This window comes from Platalea leucorodia (assembly GCF_965183815.1).
Source record: "Platalea leucorodia genome assembly, chromosome: 4".
NCBI classification, from domain to species: Eukaryota; Metazoa; Chordata; class Aves; order Pelecaniformes; family Threskiornithidae; genus Platalea; species Platalea leucorodia.
In genome coordinates this window covers 111,270,874-111,288,754 of record NC_138826.1, presented here as the reverse complement: position 1 = coordinate 111,288,754, position 17,881 = coordinate 111,270,874, and the positions used below count along the sequence as shown (strand labels likewise).

The 17,881-nt window shown below is 38.7% G+C and overlaps 1 protein-coding gene across 2 annotated transcripts in view; it reads left to right on the top strand.

Annotated features, from left to right (window-relative positions):
- KIF21A (kinesin family member 21A) overlaps nt 1-17,881 on the top strand; it is a gene marked incomplete at both ends in the record, with an annotated part of 92,410 nt that overhangs the window by 70,803 nt on the left and 3,726 nt on the right. Inside the window, 9 exons of one of the 2 annotated variants that reach the window (XM_082308767.1) lie at nt 876-1,093; nt 5,134-5,244; nt 5,795-5,923; nt 7,508-7,546; nt 9,741-9,877; nt 11,894-12,074; nt 12,388-12,552; nt 13,612-13,729; nt 16,107-16,277. In XM_082308767.1, coding sequence (XP_082164893.1) covers nt 876-1,093; nt 5,134-5,244; nt 5,795-5,923; nt 7,508-7,546; nt 9,741-9,877; nt 11,894-12,074; nt 12,388-12,552; nt 13,612-13,729; nt 16,107-16,277 — 1,269 coding nt within the window. Of the gene's footprint in view, nt 1-875; nt 1,094-5,133; nt 5,245-5,794; nt 5,924-7,507; nt 7,547-9,716; nt 9,878-11,893; nt 12,075-12,387; nt 12,553-13,611; nt 13,730-16,106; nt 16,278-17,881 lie in introns of both variants that reach the window. The other variant, XM_082308766.1, reaches the window with a different exon arrangement.

The window sequence follows — 17,881 nt, the reverse complement described above, 5'->3', positions numbered from 1 at the left end:
GTTTAGTATTAATGGCAGTGGGAACTGGAAATATAAGCACTGATTGTGATTTTGCTTCTGTGCTCACAGGAGTATAAACGAAGTTTGCAAAGTAAATAGAAGCTTAGCCTCCACTCTTCCAACTGCACTTGGCTTTGGAAGAATATATCTAGGCTGGCTGTTGCATTATTAGTAGCATTCATTGGTGTGCAGCTCTTTGGGCAGGTAAACTGAGTGAGTTTGGTTTGTAAATGTTGGCATAAAATAGACATGCCATTTTTGTAATGGCTCTGTTCAGACTGGACTTTTGTCTTCCCCAGTGGCCTTTCTTTCCCTGAGGAACAGATCTTAATTTCACAGCATCATTACACCTAACGTGTATGATCAGATTTTTAAGAATGACTGTGTTGCACAAAGCTCAGCTCCTTTGTGAGGTTTTATGTTGTTTTCAAATTGTTGAAATGCTGAGCAAACCTTAATTTGTGTTGGCTTAAACTATTTCTGAAGTGACATAAACTAAGGAATAAGCAGAGTTTGCATATCAGAAGCAGCATCAGCGTAAGAAGTCACACCAATATAATTGTAGCTATTTAAATTTACACTTTGCTTTATTCCTCTTTGCTTTATAACATTTCATTTGGATAAACCTTAGGAGAGTAATATTTTACTCCTGTAGTATTGACAGGCACTTGTAGTTGGTTGAAAGGATATCCTTGGAAACCAGTTGTCAAATCAGTATTTCATGCTGTTGAATTTGACTTGCCTCCTCTGAAATCATTAGTTGCAAAGCGATTGAGGGGGATGCTAATTACCAGCTAATGATAAGCTTAAATGTAGCACTTTTGACACATACCATGAAATGTTCAAGTTGCAACTTGTTTTTTATTTGTCTCCAGGCCCGCCGGAGGACCACTACTCAGATGGAATTGCTATATGCAGACAGCAGCGATTCAGTCTCCGACATTAGTGCTGCAGACTCTACTTTGGCTGGCGCTCTTGCATCAGTTGCAGAAACCCAAGAAAGTGGGATGGCTGCTGACACAAATGGTTCTTCTGCTAGGGACAGAGAGTTTATTCCCCCACCATCTGGCTTACCTTCTAAGATAGGCAGCATGTAAGTTTGGCCATGCTGTACTAATTATCCTTCGCTTTCAAAAAATGCATGTTGCCAATTTCTTTTAATCTATTATTTTAACTTTACAAAGGAGGTTGATATACTTAAGCTTACTAAATAATACTGACAAAGCTCCTCCTTCTTTTCTGCCATCATCACTCTAGAAAGTATAAACGCACTGTTTTAAATAACGTGTTTCTCACTGAAGGTATAAGTTCTGTTAAGCTGCTTTGTCATAGTAAAATTATTGTAGCCTTGTTTCTAAGTTGTTGGAAAAATCCATGTAGTACCTTGGACACTTTGCTATATTAGTGCTATGGGAAATGCATGTTCTAGGGAGCTAGTGAGAATCCGCTTAGAACAGCAGAGAGATTTAAAAAAAAAAAACAACCCGCCACCCCAAAACCCAACCCAAAAATGTTACATCATGTAGTAATAGTATCTGTATATGGTCCTAACTCTTAGGTAAAATCTTTCTGTAAGTCATCTTATGTGGACCATGCTTAAAATGAAGAAGTCTATACAATAATAGAGCATGCAAATGTAAAGTTGAAAGAAACACGTTGGATATTATGAATCCACAAAAATCCTTTCTATTTGCAGGTTGCACTTACCTGCAGAACAGATTTACTAATTGAAAGTATTACTTGATGCCAAATAGAACTATAAAAGTATTATCTTTTTATTTTGGGGCCAGTAGGTCTTTCACATGCACTCTCTTTTTTTTCACTTGCTCTTGCCGTTCTTTTTATATCTAGCAATATCACCGTTGGTTATTAGCCATTCACTGCTAGAGACCCTTTTCTTGGCTTTTTAGGTACTAGGTCCTATCTTGCACAAACTTATGCGTAAACTGAATGTGCTTGCCCCACACAGTGATACAGAAAAACTGTGTCACATAGCTGTCTTCATGTTACAGATTCTGCAATTAGGCATCTTTTACTATCCATCTGTCCTATTTGCATAATATTTTTACAGCAGTCTCCATCTAATGCACATTTGCAATTTTTATTATTTTTACTATGTATTTCTAGCATCTGCTTGAGGTGGCAATCATGAACAGTAAAACACTGCTGACAGCAATTATTAACCCATGCTGATGGCTTCAGTGCATTTTACAAGTAGAATCTGCTTGGAAAGAAAGCTCTTGGGGGTGAGGATAGGTGAAAAAACCCACTTGTTTCAGCAGTTAGTGTGAGATCACTAGAGACTTTTGAAGCTGCAAGATTTAAAACATCAAGTGTTATGACCTGGCATCCAAGGCTCAGGTAATACCAACTTTTGCCTCATTCCATCTTCTAGAATGTATCCATTTGTGTAAGTGAGCCAGCAAGGAGGCAAAACAGGATTTTCCAAAAACTGCGTTCCGTGAGCATTAGAGAGTTATGTGCTGTCAGTAAATGAATTCAATCAGCAGTAGGCCTCACATATATTTTGGCTTGTTATTGATCATGTTTTAGCAGATAAGTGATCAAAAATTCCCACAATCGGTCTGCAGTGACTTTCTCACTGTAACTGAGATGCTTTTTCAGAACTAGAACTGAGTATACTTTATACAGTATCGTTATTTTTGCTGGTCGCTGGTCATTGTTGAAGAAAGGTTCTCTTTGTGAGCCATCTGACCTTCCTACATGGGCCTGTAGTGCCATCATGTCTCTTGTAATAAAATACATTCTTATGGAGCAGATTGTGATCTTATCTGCAATAAACTCTATCTCCCTTGTGCCACTTACTTAAGTGGCATTCAAGGATGTGGAAGCAGTAATAGTGAACCAAAATACGCATTCTCAAAGTGACAAAAATTAATTACATGCTTAGGTGCAAGTCTAGGCGTCTGCACGTGTACAAACTGCCCCACTCTGGAAACGCCTCAGTTTTCTCAGATCTGTGGTGCTTCAGAGAGGCACCTAAATGCACATGGGCAGCAGTTAGTTTGGTTGCAATTCTGTTTACAAAGATGGCTAGTGCTGTTGGCCCTTGATATGCTCGACTCATCTACAGTAGCCTCTTCAGAGTAGAGTGGTCTCCTGTAGGTCTTGTGTCTGATATCCTGGGAAATCTAAAAGGGCACTGGAAACCTGTAATTAGGTGTGTGTCTTGCTCCTTTTCATTCACTGACATCATGCACCTGGTTTTTTTACATCTATACTTAGGAAGTTCATTCCAGGAAGACTACTGCGTTTTTATAATACCTGCATTTCCAGGCTTTCAAAAAGAATTCATAACATAACCATGCTCTTTACGCCTTCTGAGGATGTACCACTGTCGAGTCAAAGATGGAAGACTCAAGTGGCAGGTAGAGAGTGAGCAAGAGGGAGCTGGCTCCATGTCTGAATACGCAGGACACTGGTGTGAGGCAGAGGAGCTTGGGTTCCAGTTTCTGGTGTGGTTTATTTAACCTAGTAGCTGCACAGTAGACAGATAGGCAATCATGGCAGCAGAGACTATAACCCAAGTTTGTCACCCTTGCTGAAACATCTAGTTATCAGGCTGATCATAGGATTTGCCTTGTGACCCCAGGACTTTTGCATTCTTAAATGCATACTGGTCCAGCATAAAGAGAGGGAAGGAGTGTCCTGTTCCATCTCTTTTTATGTCCTTTGCAGAGTATGCCTAGAGGTAAGGGAGCCCTGCAGAGAAATGGGTGCTCTGGCCTTGAGGAGGGAATTGAACCCGCCTCCTCCCCTTCTTTTTGTGTACTGTAACTGCTAGGCTTTTGTGCAAAACCAGACAGGTTATCGCTTGTCCTCCTTTTCCTGTCTCTTGAAGACCCTAAGGGAGCTCTAGGGTCTGCATGCAACTCTTGACACTAGGTCCTACAGGTAGGACCTTCACCTTCCAATCGGGGCTTGTGTTCAGTGTGCATGCGATCACTTGAGACAGTCTCAGCTACTTGAGTCAAGTTCTTGTTGTGCTGTCCTTGCTAAATCATGTTATTCTGCATGCCAGTACCCAGGTGGATTTTATAGAGCACAGACTTCCTCTCAAGGGAAACTGGTACAGCTTTTCTCATGCAGAGGAGTTGCAGCTATGTAGATCCAGAGCCTGTAGAGCTCTGAGATCAGATGCTGGTAACTGTGTCAGGCAGGTGGCCTGCCAGCTGAACTTTGTCTGCCTGATAAAGTTGTGTACTACACAAGCACTTTCAGAACCTGCTTTCTCTCTTTTAGTGAGTGTTTCTGGTCCTTATATTCATAGAAACAACTTCTAAACACACATAAAAAAGGATAAATCAAGCAAATGTTGCTTTTCTGATTGCCCAGCTAGTGAGAAACAGGAGTTCAGAAGAGTGGAGACCATCCATATTCCCTTCTTTTTTTTTTTTTTTTTTTTTTATCTGACTGTGGTGAATGATGACATTTGGATTATCTTGATCTTTTTGCTGTTTTTAATGGGGAGTAAAAGGTTGGGAGAAAGACCACAATGACTGTGAACTGGAATTATTTCAGAGCAAGAGCTAGAGAGACAAAGGAGGGATGGAAAGCGAGGAAGAAGGGAAGGGGGGACAAAGAGAAGCAATGTTAGAATAGTCAGGCTGTCAATGGGAAATACTTTTTCTCACTTCCTAATTTTGAATTTGATATTGAAATATGAATATGTTAATGCAAAAGTTAATTTATGTGTAAGAGTCATAATTTCACTGTTCTTCATGTCTGTAAGTGTTCTATTGTAGATGAAAGTTGTGGAAGCTGAAATTTTAGCTCTTAGTCAGACCTTCCATCTTCCCCATGGTCTTAATTTGAGATGCGTACTCCACTGTATGTCTTTTAGTCAGTCTCTTTTATTATTGAATTAGTAAATCTCCTTTGCATATTCAGTATCTGGCTCTTTATATGTTGACGAACTGTGAAAGTTAATAAACTTGGTGTATTTTTATATTAAAATGTGAGAACAAATTTAGAGTCCGTAGATTCAAGAGAGACAATAATAGATTAAGCACATTCTGAAATTTGAAATCTGAGTGGGAGAATGACAGCTAATGTAAGAAAAGCAAGTTTGTAAAGGGCCTTAAAGTAAGATAATGATTCCTCTTGCTTTAGTTCTAGACAGCCATCTCTGTCAGAGAAGAAGATACCTGAGCCTTCACCTTTAGCGAAGAGAAAAGCCTATGAGAAAACAATGGAAAAGACAAAGGCAAAAGAACAAAAACTGTAAGATTCTTTTAAATTTACTTTCTCTGACATGATTTAAACTTTGAGTATATTTTCTTGAAAAAGAAATCTGTATTTTTCTATTTCTTTAATTCTAGGACAGTTTTTATTGTTGGCAGTGAAATTATTCACTGCTCAACTTCTGTGTGCGGGTTTTTTTTTTTCCAGAGTATTTTTCTGTACAAAATAACTCGGGAGCAGAGCCCTGAGAAAATGTCCTTTGGAGCATTTGCAAATGACTTTTTTTAATGATGGAAGTCATCAATTTTTCTAAGAAACTGCAGCTTTATAAGAATTTCTTCATTTTACATATGTGTTTTCTGCCTGGACCTTTCACTGTTAGCACATAAACTTTGAACATTGTGTCACCTTGCACTCTGCAGCAGTTTGTAGTCTTAAGTTTATTGCCTTCTCTGGGAAATATCTGCAGCTAGCATTATAATTTTATTTATTTGCTTAAGAAAAGAGCATCTAACATTTGAGGCATGTTGCATTTAACTTCTCTAACCATTCATAACCTGTTAAAGAAGATGTTCTTTTTTTCTTGTAGCTCAGATTCTGGAGCCCCAGAGGCTAGTCTGTCACCTCCTACTTCCCCACCAAGCCGGCCCTGTAATGAAATGAATGTTTTTAGTCGTCTTACTGTTTCTCAGGGAAACACATCAGTTCAGCAGGATAAGTAAGTCACAGAGGGAAGCCTCAGCCCCCAACCAGGGAATTGCAAAGTGCACTCAAGTTATCAGTGTAGTATCTGTTAGATATTTTGCCCTTCTCCTGCAAGACAGGAGGAGACATTTTTCGTGTTTTCTTGTAGTTCAAAGAAAAGATTTTAAACTTCCATGGACCCATAGTAAAATTTCAAGACAAGCAATTTCCTGCTGAACCTTGTTTCCTGTTGTCTAGGCTATGTCTGGTATTTGTAGTTTTAAACCCGAAATAGAAAAGAACAGTAGAATTCTTAGATGTGTGTGTATTTGTGTGCGTGTTTACACTTGAAAGTAGGATTTAGCTGACAATTCAGGAAATAGTGCTTTTGACAGTTATTTAGTTACTCCAGCTTTGCTCCAAGTGCTGTCACAAACAGCACCCCAGAGGATGGGATGTTGAAATGGCTAGAACACAGTTGTTTAGAGATTATCCAAATTATTGAACAGACTGACCTTAGGACGTGATCTGGAGGAGCAGATAATATTCATACCATGTTTAGAAGAATTAGAGCTTAGTTTCCTGGCATGTTAGACATCTGTTTCTGTAGGAGCCTTACTCCAAATTGCAGTGGACCTGACTTGAGCAGCATCTTTATTGCAGGTTTCAGTACTGATACTAGTGCCATGCAGCGCTTATGAACTGCAACTCAAACAGAATAAACCTTTAGTTCTGAGTGTAGCAAGACAAGAAATTGCTCTTGTCTGTTTACACTATCGTTTTTTATAAAACTTTGGTTTTTTTCAGTGGTCTACAGAGTCACCAAGCAGTAGCTTGCAATGCTTTCAGTAGTTTAACTGTGCTTGTAACTTCTTTATCTTAGCTATGTTGCCTTTATCTTATTGCTAACTCTCACCTAACCCTTTTCATTTTCTGTGGACTGACTTTGAAGTCAAATTGAAACTGCTGAATCTATTTGATTTGAGTTGAAAATGAAGGACATCTTAAGACATACTGCAAATGTTCATGTTTGGGGGGGGATTTTTTCTTGTGTGTTTTCTTGTTTTTTATTTTTAAATGTTTTTGAAAATGAAAGGTGAAGGATCTTGAACTTAGGATCATTTGCAAATTGCTGTTCTTATTTCAGTGGGCTATCAATACATTTGATATTTATATTTTTATGATTAACATTTTACATGTTTCTTCTAAACTTAACAGGCATTGATGTTCAGAATTTTTTTTCCCTTTTGATATGTTCAACAAGCACTATGTTACGGAGGTTAAATTATGCATCCATCTTCTCCTTTTACTTTGCCTTTACTTCTGTAAGAAAATGTTGGGGAAATAAGAAATGGCTCAGCTGGTGTTACTCAGCTGCTTGGGCTGAGACAGTCTACCAGTGTAACTTACTGCTGAGAGTGCTATTTTAAGATCATTATTCCGCCCCGCTCCCTGTATTATCGTTTGAGGTATGCCCTGAGCAATGCTGCATACTGTATGTGGATTTGCATTGCTTTTCTGAATTGGCCATGCTGTTGTTTGTTCTTCTCATATGGAGGCTTTACTTTGCTGATACCTATATTCTTTCTCCTCACAATTCCACCACTGTTGATTGTAGGTCTGATGAAAGTGATTCCTCTCTGTCGGAGGTACACAGGTACTCTCTCTTTCTCTTTTCTGTTTTCTTGGCATCTCTCACTGAAGTTATTCCAGTTCTTAGGAAATTTCATTTTGCTGCATGAATCTTCCTGATATTTGTGCACTGTATCTCTTTTGCTTTTGCCAGAAGTTTATAAATCTGGCATTTTGGTCAAGCATGTCTCCCCCTCTCCTTTTTTAGGGTGTTCTTTATCGTTGTTGAGCATGTCGGATTTTTTCTTTTTAAATGAAGTAGGGTATAAACCTTTCCTTAGACATATTCTTTCTCTCTCTCTTTTTCTTTTTTCTTTTTCTTTTTTTTTTTTTTTAAGAAAACAAAGAGAGAGGAGCAGACATTTTCTTAGGTTTTATATGCCTCTCTCTTTCTTTTTGTTTTTCTTGTTCAGTTGTATGCTTTGGTCACTAAAAATTAAATCCCAGCATAAATAAAAATGAACAGGTTTTTTATGATGTCTTTCTGACAGAATGCACAGTGGCTTAAGAGATGAAAGAAATGTTCCCCACTCATGTTCTAAGCTGTGGCTTAGGATTTTGGTACTCAGTGAAAAATTAATTTATTAAGACAGGGGCAAAGGGCTAATAATAATGTGATGGTGGCTTTGTCTGGTCATTGTAGCAGTCGTAGCATTTTTTTTGTCTGTAGATTTCAGAGCACTGCACATAGGTAGAGAAATAGCTCCAGGACATGTATTTTACATGGCTTGCCACAGGAACGAGTGGGTGAGAACAGCAATAGGAATAACTCGGTCTAGAGGCAGCATGATCCACTGGGGAATATTACAGAGAAAACAATATTAGTTTTGTGTGGTGTTAGAAAACAAAAGCATAGACACCTAAACTAATCATAATAATAAAATAAATATCATAATAATAAAGTAAATATCATAATAATAATAAATAATAATACTAAATAAATATCACAATAATAAAGTAAATAATCATAATAATAAAGTAAATTGTTCCTGTATTCCTGAAAACATAAAAAGGTGCAGAATGAAAGGGGAATGCTTTTCTAAAATGAGGAAGTTACTGTCAAATAATTTAAGACAGTATTAATATTAGTAAAATCTATAAAAGGATTGTGAAGGAGTAATGAATTATATGAATGAAGATGTCCTGAACAGTAAAAATGTATAAAATAATAATTTCTAAGACTGTACTAGATAAACCAGCTAATTGTCACAAAGTTAGATAGTATCATGAAGGACTTTTTCCTTCCTGTAGCAAGCTTCTGGGCAATAGTATGGAATTTTTACATTTTCCTAAAGCATCTGACACTGGGGTGTGTGTGTGTGTGTGTGTGTTTTGGGTTTTTTTTGTTTTGGTTTTTTTTTTGTGAGATAGGACTATGGCTTCGTTCTTTTTCTCACAGTCACCTGTGTAATTCCCAGAAAAGCATGACAGTGAGTCTTAACTGCAAGCTGGTCAGGTCACAGCATTGTGTTGCATGTGTGCAGGCATTACCTTGAGGATTTTCTACACTTCACAGAAATCAGTGGAGCCTGTGTGTGTACAGTTGTATGCATGGGATTTTAGACTGCTGATAATTTTTGTTTGGTGATGAACTTTCCCCCACCCCCCAGGCTGAGTTAGTCTTTTGGTCTCACCACAGAACTAGCTACAAAGCCCCAGGAAGATTCCTCTGGGGTATCTGTACTCCAACCATACTCCCTTTTAGCCATTTGAGTATAAGTGTGGCATTGGGTACAGGGTGCAGTAGGAACCTTCCTCAGGCACACAAATTAGCAGCAGTTCTCCATGCCTGCCCGTAGAAGGCAATTGATGTGAAATGCCTGCTGAGTTTGGAATTGGCCGTGTACACTACACTTGCTCCATTTTTCAGACGTGCTATTTAGACTAAGATGTCTATGCAATTTGCAGTCTTAAGGTTAGACCTATGAATCTAGGAGCATCCTAGTTCTTTCAGCATTATGCAGACTTTCCCATATACCCATTACTCAGCATCTTGTCTTTTTCATTTGTTTGGTTTTGTATGTGATTTTGTTTAACTGATAGTCCAGAGTTGACAATTGTTGAAGCTAAACACTAAAAATCCTTACATAGTTTATGAAAGGTATTCAGCTGTTCTGCCCATGTAAGAAAATTAGATTAATTTTTTCCCTACATTTAAGTAAATTAATTTTATTTGTGTCTATTACTATGCCCAGCTCACATTCTCTTTTTTTCTTTAGGGGGATAATTAACCCATTTCCTGCTTCAAAATCCATCAGATCATCCCCACTTCAGTGTATTTATACAGCTGAAGGACATACCAAGGCTGTGCTTTGTGTTGATGCAACTGATGATCTTCTTTTCACTGGATCTAAAGGTTAGGCAAGCTTCCTGCGTCTGTTCTGCCTACAGAGGCTGCGTTGACAACTTGGGATATTATGAAATTCTCTTAATGTGCTTAGTGCTGTAAACACACTGGAAAATTGTGAGGATCCATTTTGCAACATAAGCTGAAGAAGGATTTACAGTAATTATCTACAGGTTTTTAATTCCAGTGGGTAGTATTTAGCTGTTCATTTGTAGTGGAAAAAGTAACTCTCAAGAATAACATTAACATTTGTTGAGTGATATGATGGAACCAATCATGGTAACATGTTCGCACATGACATGCAATGCAAAGTAATGGCTTCAGGGTAGGCATAGAGGTGGAAATCAGCACATCTTTGGCTGTGCTACCTGCAGAGATTGAATAGATTCTTCCTCCCATAGTTGATTCTTTGAGCAGAGCTAGGGCCATTTTCTGCTTTCCTTGTGCACCTCATCCTGTCCCTTGTGGGTGTAAGAGTTGTGTGGCACTTGTGGGAGGGGCTGGATCTAGTAGTCAGTAAATTCCCTACTGGGTGGTGCAGCCACTCTATGAACTCTTCAAGCTGGTAGAAATAGTGTTTCGGAAGAAAGGTATGGTTTCTGTGCTATTCTACTACCTGGCTGTTAAAAATACCAAGACATGTTCTTACAGTGAATTGGCAACCTTTTGGTCTAATAAGTTTTAAGCCAACATTTTAACATTTGTGGAAGTGGATACAAGTGCAAAAAAGGACGTATTTTTAGCTTCTGTAAATGTTGCTTGGTTGATTTGTATTGAGTTTTCAAATTTAGTGGCTATGTGGGGAAAAAAAAGGCTTTTAAAGATATGTTTTTATTTTACATCTAGATTTGTGTTCTAAAGGGTTTGCTGGTTTTTGACACATGGGTGCTTGCAGATGTTGTAAATATTTGCTCTTTCTTGTCATATGCTAGCTTCCCATATTTATGGAAGAATTATTCCTGTATATATTTTTGGAGGGGAAAACTTTACAAAGTATCCTTGTCCTCAAAAGTACAAGAGTATAGACAGTGGTTTCATTACATTAAATCTTTTGGAAATTGTTGCTGAAGCAGAAAGCCTCAGCTCACTGACAGCCATAACACTAGCAGACAGTGCCAATTCAGGAATGCCAATAAGCTTTCAGGTGCATTACGGGTATTGGGCTCTGGTCTTGATAGTTGGGTTTTTTAAAGTAGCTGATGAGTTCTTGGTATACTTACCTTCTTTGTGCTCTTATAAACACCACCTACACATGAAGTTTTCTCTTTATCCTCCCAGTACTTATTCCAGTAAAAATATACTTCTGAAATATATGGAATGATACAGATGTGGTACAACAAGGAGGGTTGCCTGTGTGGACTCTATTTGTGTTGCAAAAGTCTTGAAAACCTCTAGGCATCTGGGCCTTTAGTACATAGAAGGTTGCAGTATTTAAATTCCTTTGCTACTGAGTGAAAATTGTGACTGAAGCACTTACATTGGGATTTTCAGAGGCTCCTAAAGAACCAAATAGTTTGGATCACTTCTCACCTTTGTAATTTTGTTGTGGCAGTCAGTCCTCTGTCATGCTGAGGCTCAAAGCCCCTCCTGAACTATGTTCTTGATGAGGAATCCTTGAATTAAAAATTGAGTAGTTCTCTTGATCTGTCATCATCCAAACTTTACAGCCTCCAAACTGTCTGTTTGACAGTTTAGGGTTGACGCGGGGTTTTATCATTTTAAAATGCTATGGGAGCTAATATGCACATCTTCAACATGACATTTAATGATTAACCTTGCTTAGTTTTGATGATGGTGGATGATGCCCATGTGTACTCTACAAAAACAGATTAATTAAATAGGTCTTTAAAAGTGCTTACCAAAATGGAGGGTTATGTATGAGTGCAAATGAATATATGGACTTTTTAAAAATTAATTGAGTTTTGGAAAATCATGTTTTCTGTGGTGTTTCTTTGGTGTTTTTTTGTTTGTTTGTTTGTTTAAATTTTTTTTAAATTTTTTCCCTTTTTGCTGGTCTTTATTTAGATCGCACCTGTAAAGTCTGGAATCTGGTAACTGGACAAGAAATTATGTCTCTTGGGGGTCATCCAAATAACGTTGTCTCTATAAAATATTGCAACTACACTAGCCTGGTCTTCACAGTCTCAACCTCCTATATCAAGGTGTGGGACATCAGAGATTCTGCTAAGTGTATTCGGACATTGACGTAAGTATGCTAAACCTTGAATGCCAAGAGTTTAAATGAATCTTACTTTTAGATTAAAAAAAATAGTAGATTTAATTCAATAATGCAGCACAGTGTAACTTAAGTACACTGTTTGGGGCTGGAGGGGCTTTCTTTACACGTTCAGGCTAAGCCAGTTTAGGGCATTGGTAATATATGGAAGCACAAAACAATTTGCATTCATGCCTATAGTGTTCCATCAAATGTTCAGTATTCATAATTGGCTTATTATGAATACATAAATAAGGGAGTTTTCTTTTTTTATCCCCCCCCCCCCCCCCCGCTTTGCACTCAGGTCTTCAGGCCAGGCGATGCCTGGTGATGTGTGTTCAGGTAGTACTAACAGAACAGTCACTATCCCGGCTGGAGAAAACCAGATCAATCAGATCGCACTAAATCCAACTGGCACATTCCTCTATGCGGCTGCTGGAAACTCAGTGAGGATGTGGGACCTGAAAAGGTACTGAACACCAGTAGAAGAGAATGTTTTTAGGTGGTTACCTGTGCACATGAAACAAAGTCAATGAAGTGTTTCCTGTTTATGGTAATGTCCATAACGTGGGCAAAATATGGTCAAGATATGGATCAACTAATCCATGCCGTGGTGGTTACTGAGATAATGGAGGTTCTCATGATCTCCTCGTGTGTTAAGGTTATGGTGAATAGTTTCAGTAAAAATGATTGGAAAAAATATAGCATCATAGAATAGTTTGGGTTGGAAGGGACCTTTAAAGGTCATCTAGTCCAACCCCCCTGCAATGAACAGGGACATCTTCAACTAGATCAGGTTGCTCAGAGCCCCATCCAGCCTGGCCTTGAATGTTTCCAGGGATGGGGCATTGACCACCTCTCTGGGAAACCCGTTCCAGTGTTTCACCACCCTCATCGTAAAAAATGTCTTCCTTGTATCTAGTCTGCATCTACCCTCTTTTAGTTTAAAACCATTACCCCTTCTCTTATCAGTACAGGCCCTGCTAAAAAGTCTGTCTCCATCTTTCTTATGAGGCCCCTTTACATATTGAAAGGACAAACACAGGAAAGGAAAAGGAACAAAACACAATGAAAGGAAAAGTACAAGGTTTTGTTTAAGACAGGCACTATAAAACAGACCCTTGTAAGGTGACAGATGCATGAAGCCTTACTAGTACTTGTTGATGAGATGATGAAAGCTGATTGATGTAATGTAATATAATAGGGGCCTATGATAGCCACACTATAACAGCACTTTTCGAAACAGAAAGAGTGCATTCAAAATACAGGAAATACTTTGAGGGGTCTGATTTGTCTTTACTTTAAAATTTTTTAATTCTCATTTTACATAAAGAGAAGCTTTTGTTTACATTTAACATAGATTTAACATTTACACATGGATATGAACAATAGAGTATATGTAACCAGGGGGTGAATAGCGAAGACATGGGGAAGATAAAAAGATCCATTCTGGCAGAGACTGTGCTATAAATTGTATTGCATAAATGAAAAAAACTACAAGTCCTCATTTCTTCTCTTATTCTTGAAGATTTCAGTCTACGGGAAAGCTAACTGGTCACCAAGGTCCTGTTATGTGCCTTACTGTAGATCGAATTTCCAATGGACAAGATCTTATTGTCTCTGGTTCAAAGGATCATTATATAAAGGTAAACCATTAGTATTTGCTTATTTATTTTAACTCTTCACATCAGCATGGGATGCAGGCTTCAGCACAAGTGACTCACATCTCCATATCTGGAACATGATAGCCAAGACGGAAATTCTTTCATCAGTTATAGATTATGAGTAATGTTCAGTCTTAATAAACGTTGATCACTTCAGTGCTATTTTTAATTGGATGGTTATCTGTAGTTAAACTTTTTCTTAATCCCCAGTAAGGTGGACATTGGGTGTATGAAGTCTTGGAGAAATATTCATAACAGCTACTAGGTCTAGCCCAGACTCTTGCTTAAGTTTTACCCGGGTTCTGGAGTGGGAAAGGAGAGAGAGGTCAGAACATCTCAGCCAAGGTGCCCTGTCTATTTGGTGTGCTCATTAGTACGCAGGTTGCTCTGAGTTGTGTTCAAAGCATAGCCAGTGGTGTTACAATAGTTTCCTCAGGCAGGGGGTATTTGAACCCCTGAGCTCGTTCCTCGGGAGTATGCCCAAACCACCAGACTTAGGGAACTATACATCATCTTCCCCATAAAGCTGACCTTCACACTGCAAAGAATATGTGATTCATGAGGCCGAAGAGAGAGTGAGCAAGATACTCTAGCCTGTTGTGCGGGAGTACCCTTTTTTCTGGTCTTTATACTTCTTGCACACTAGAAAAAGTGTATAAACACATCTAGGAGTGGAGCAGGAGCCAGAACCTGAGTGAGGTTTCTCACTGAGAAGGGCTTGCTTTTTTTGACATTATCCTGCAATTCTTGGACTCTTGGCTGTGCACTGGGCCAGCCTCAGAAGGTTGCCTGGGAGGTGGATGCATAGCTTGACAGTTTGGGCCGTGGATTTGAATCCTATCAGCAGTCCCTGTGGTTAGAGACCAGAGGATTCTTAGGCAGTAGGGTGACAGAGAGAGGCACTCTAATAATTACTTCTCTGCACGGTTTAGAATATTGGGTTAGTTAAGAGCTACCATCCTGGCACAGTAATGAGTGTAGGACCTCAGTGGGGACAACACTATGTGATCATGTAATGCAAGTGCGTCATGCTACCAACTCCATGTGACAAACAAGAAGGTGGAAGGGCTTTTGGAAAACAGAGCTGTCAACAGTCAGAGAAGTTTATCTGCCATTCTTGTGTGCTCCCTTGCTGTGGGCAGGCTACATACATCCTTGTGAGGCCGCCTGCTTCTTGACTTACACCACTAGAATATCCAAGGATATTTTGGCCATATGTATGTGCTGCAGAGTAGTGTGTGTTCCGCAAGGTGAATGTGTCCATAATTGTCAAGCTGCTTTGGATAGTACAAATATCTGTATGCGCATGGTCAGTGCAGCAGTTTGGGAATTCTCGGTGCTTCTCCACATGGGTAGGTCCACTGGGGATAGTAGGTCTGGTCGCAGATGCTGCTTTCCCCTGCCACAGGAAAGTACTGTCTTGTCTACTGAGCCAGGAATATTAGTCACCTCTGTCTAAGGGCCCAATTTTTCTGGTGTAACTTTTTTGTTACGACTGGAACTGATGCATGTTAATTGAATGCGGTAACTTTTAAAATACCTTTAACTCACTTAAGGTATTCTTTTATGCTACCAAGCTGTCCCATTTTTACTGCCAAGCTTATCCATTTTAAAAGGTCAATGAAGAGCAAATAATAGGGGATGAAGTCTGACATTTGCTTGTGAAACAGAGGTAGGGGTTTAAAAAGTTATGGCTCATCTGTTCCTCCCCAGCTCAGTCTAACTGGGTGAGTTCTGGCTCGCTGCAATGCAAAATGACACAGGGCTGCTTACTCTGCTGCTCTAGGAACAAAGAGCTGATGGGGCTGATTATGCCTTAAATTGTTAAATGGCCTCACTTAAAGAATCTGTTTTAAGACCTCATTCTTGGAGCACAAGCCAAGGAGAGAGGTGTGTCTAGTCCATGGAAAGCATCAGCGTGTAATGGCATGTAACCCTTGCCAAAACACCTTGTCCAGAAAAATATATTAATGCCTCTTCCTGCAGCTGCCTGTACAATTCTCCCAGTGTGAGTCGTGTTTCCCATACTCACTCATGAGCTTTGTTCCTCTAGCCCACCACACGGTATATATAGGCTCTTGCTTGTAAAGATACTGTGTATTTCGTAACCAAGTAGTAGCAGTTCTTCCCAGAGCAGTCGTCTTTGAAGTTAGTGAAGCATTCCTGCTTCAGCCAAGAGGTAGAAGAGGAGAAAGGAGTTGTTCTGGTAGATAAATTCTGTCAAATATACACCATGATACAGTGGCCTGTAATAAGACTTTCCAAGTTTTTCCCCTGAAGTTATTCACTGCAGTGTCTTCCAAGCTGGTTAGATGGCAGATAATTTGGCTTAATATATTTGATCATTTATTTATTTTAGATGTTCGATGTGACTGAAGGGGCTCTTGGAAGTGTAAGTCCTACACACAATTTTGAACCTCCTCATTATGATGGCATTGAAGCACTTGCTATTATGGGAGACAACCTTTTTAGTGGATCCAGAGATAATGGAATTAAGAAATGGGATTTGGCTCAAAAAGACCTTCTTCAGGTAATGGAAAAAATCATGCGGCTAATGTGACAATCATGCTGTAGAACTGTTTTCAGGCTGTGTAAATGTTCAGGCTCATACAATGACTATTCATTTAGATACTGATGTTTTTAATAGGGAAGGTACAGAGCACTGACTAAGAAAGAAATCGATAATTACTTGATCTTCACACTAGGAACGCAGTTGCTTTTCTTTTCAGTGTGTGTAGCATCAGGAAATTCTGATGAAGTAGTTAGCTGTCTATTTTAGCTGTTGTATGTGGATTTTTTTTTTTTTGCTTCAAAGTGAAGGCAGCACTTGCCTCCTCTGTGATTGGAACAATTGGATATCATTCTTGTTATTGATAAGTTGGTAAATTTTGCGCTGGGAACTCATTAATGATGAACAATTCAGATCAGGCTACAGAATATTTTCTTGTGAAGAGGGTTTACAATGTACTTCGTTCCACCCAGTCTTTTTTCTAAAAAGCTTACTCCTTAGATCTCCATTCATCTTGTTATACAATGCATATGTTATGTAATGTATACAACACACACATAATCTGTTTGCTGTTAGAACATATTTGCTGTAAGTTTTTATTGTTAAAAAGGGGGGGGGGGGGGGGGCAAAAAGGACCTCAAATCCAGGGAAACTTTGAAGTTCATTGTAATTTGTCTGACATAGATAACTTTGATTTTTAGCTACTTGCTATAAGTCAGTCTTTTCTTTTAGGTCTTATGAGAGGTTGTTGAAGTAGAGATACAATTATTTAAGTTGAGACTCTGTGAGAAATGGAAGGCAGAAAAACAAAAGCCAGAAGATACTGCTGTTCTTGCAAAGGCTTGGTTAGATACCAATCATTTAATAATTCTTGGAGGGAGGAGGACGTGTCTTTTATGTGCAAGTAGTGTGCAGACTGATAGCAAGGAAACAAATAGAATATTAAAGTTTTGGGACATGAGAGAATAATGGATGGTCACCTTAAAAAGAAAATTTCTATATGGGCATACTTAGTATTCCATAAATACACAGTCTTTCTTTAACTTCTTTCAAAATTGTCCAACTGGGTGCCAGTTTCTTTTCAGAATACTACTAAGACTTCACAGTTAAAAGAAGGATTCAGAAATTCAGCTTCTTATAGAAAACCTTCACTTGGCCATATTGGGACATCTACCCTCATATCTCTCTGTCTAGGAAAAGGTACTAAGCAGCTCGTTAGCAAAAACAGGAGGACCACAGGAACAGGAAAGATTTTGTAGTCTCGGGATGACTTTATTAAAGTTGTGAGAAGCTGCTTCACTCTTGTATTTTAGGCTCATTAAAGCATTATGCAATGTGCATTTTTGCCATTGCAATTAATTTAACATCAGAAAGAATATAGGGGTGGGGGGTAAAGTAGTATATAACAGTGGACTTAATTGTATTCCTTTTCTTATTTTCCTTTTGGTATATGTGCGTTTCATAATTTCTGTACTTCATGTTCCCCTGTTTGTTTTAGTTTTAAAAGTAGAACTTAATAAAAATGATCTCACGATTCCTTCTTTTTTTAATTTCTATAAAATGTTTTGTGTTTACCAAGGAGGTGAGACTAAAGCATTTGACAAAACAATATAAATAATTTTTGT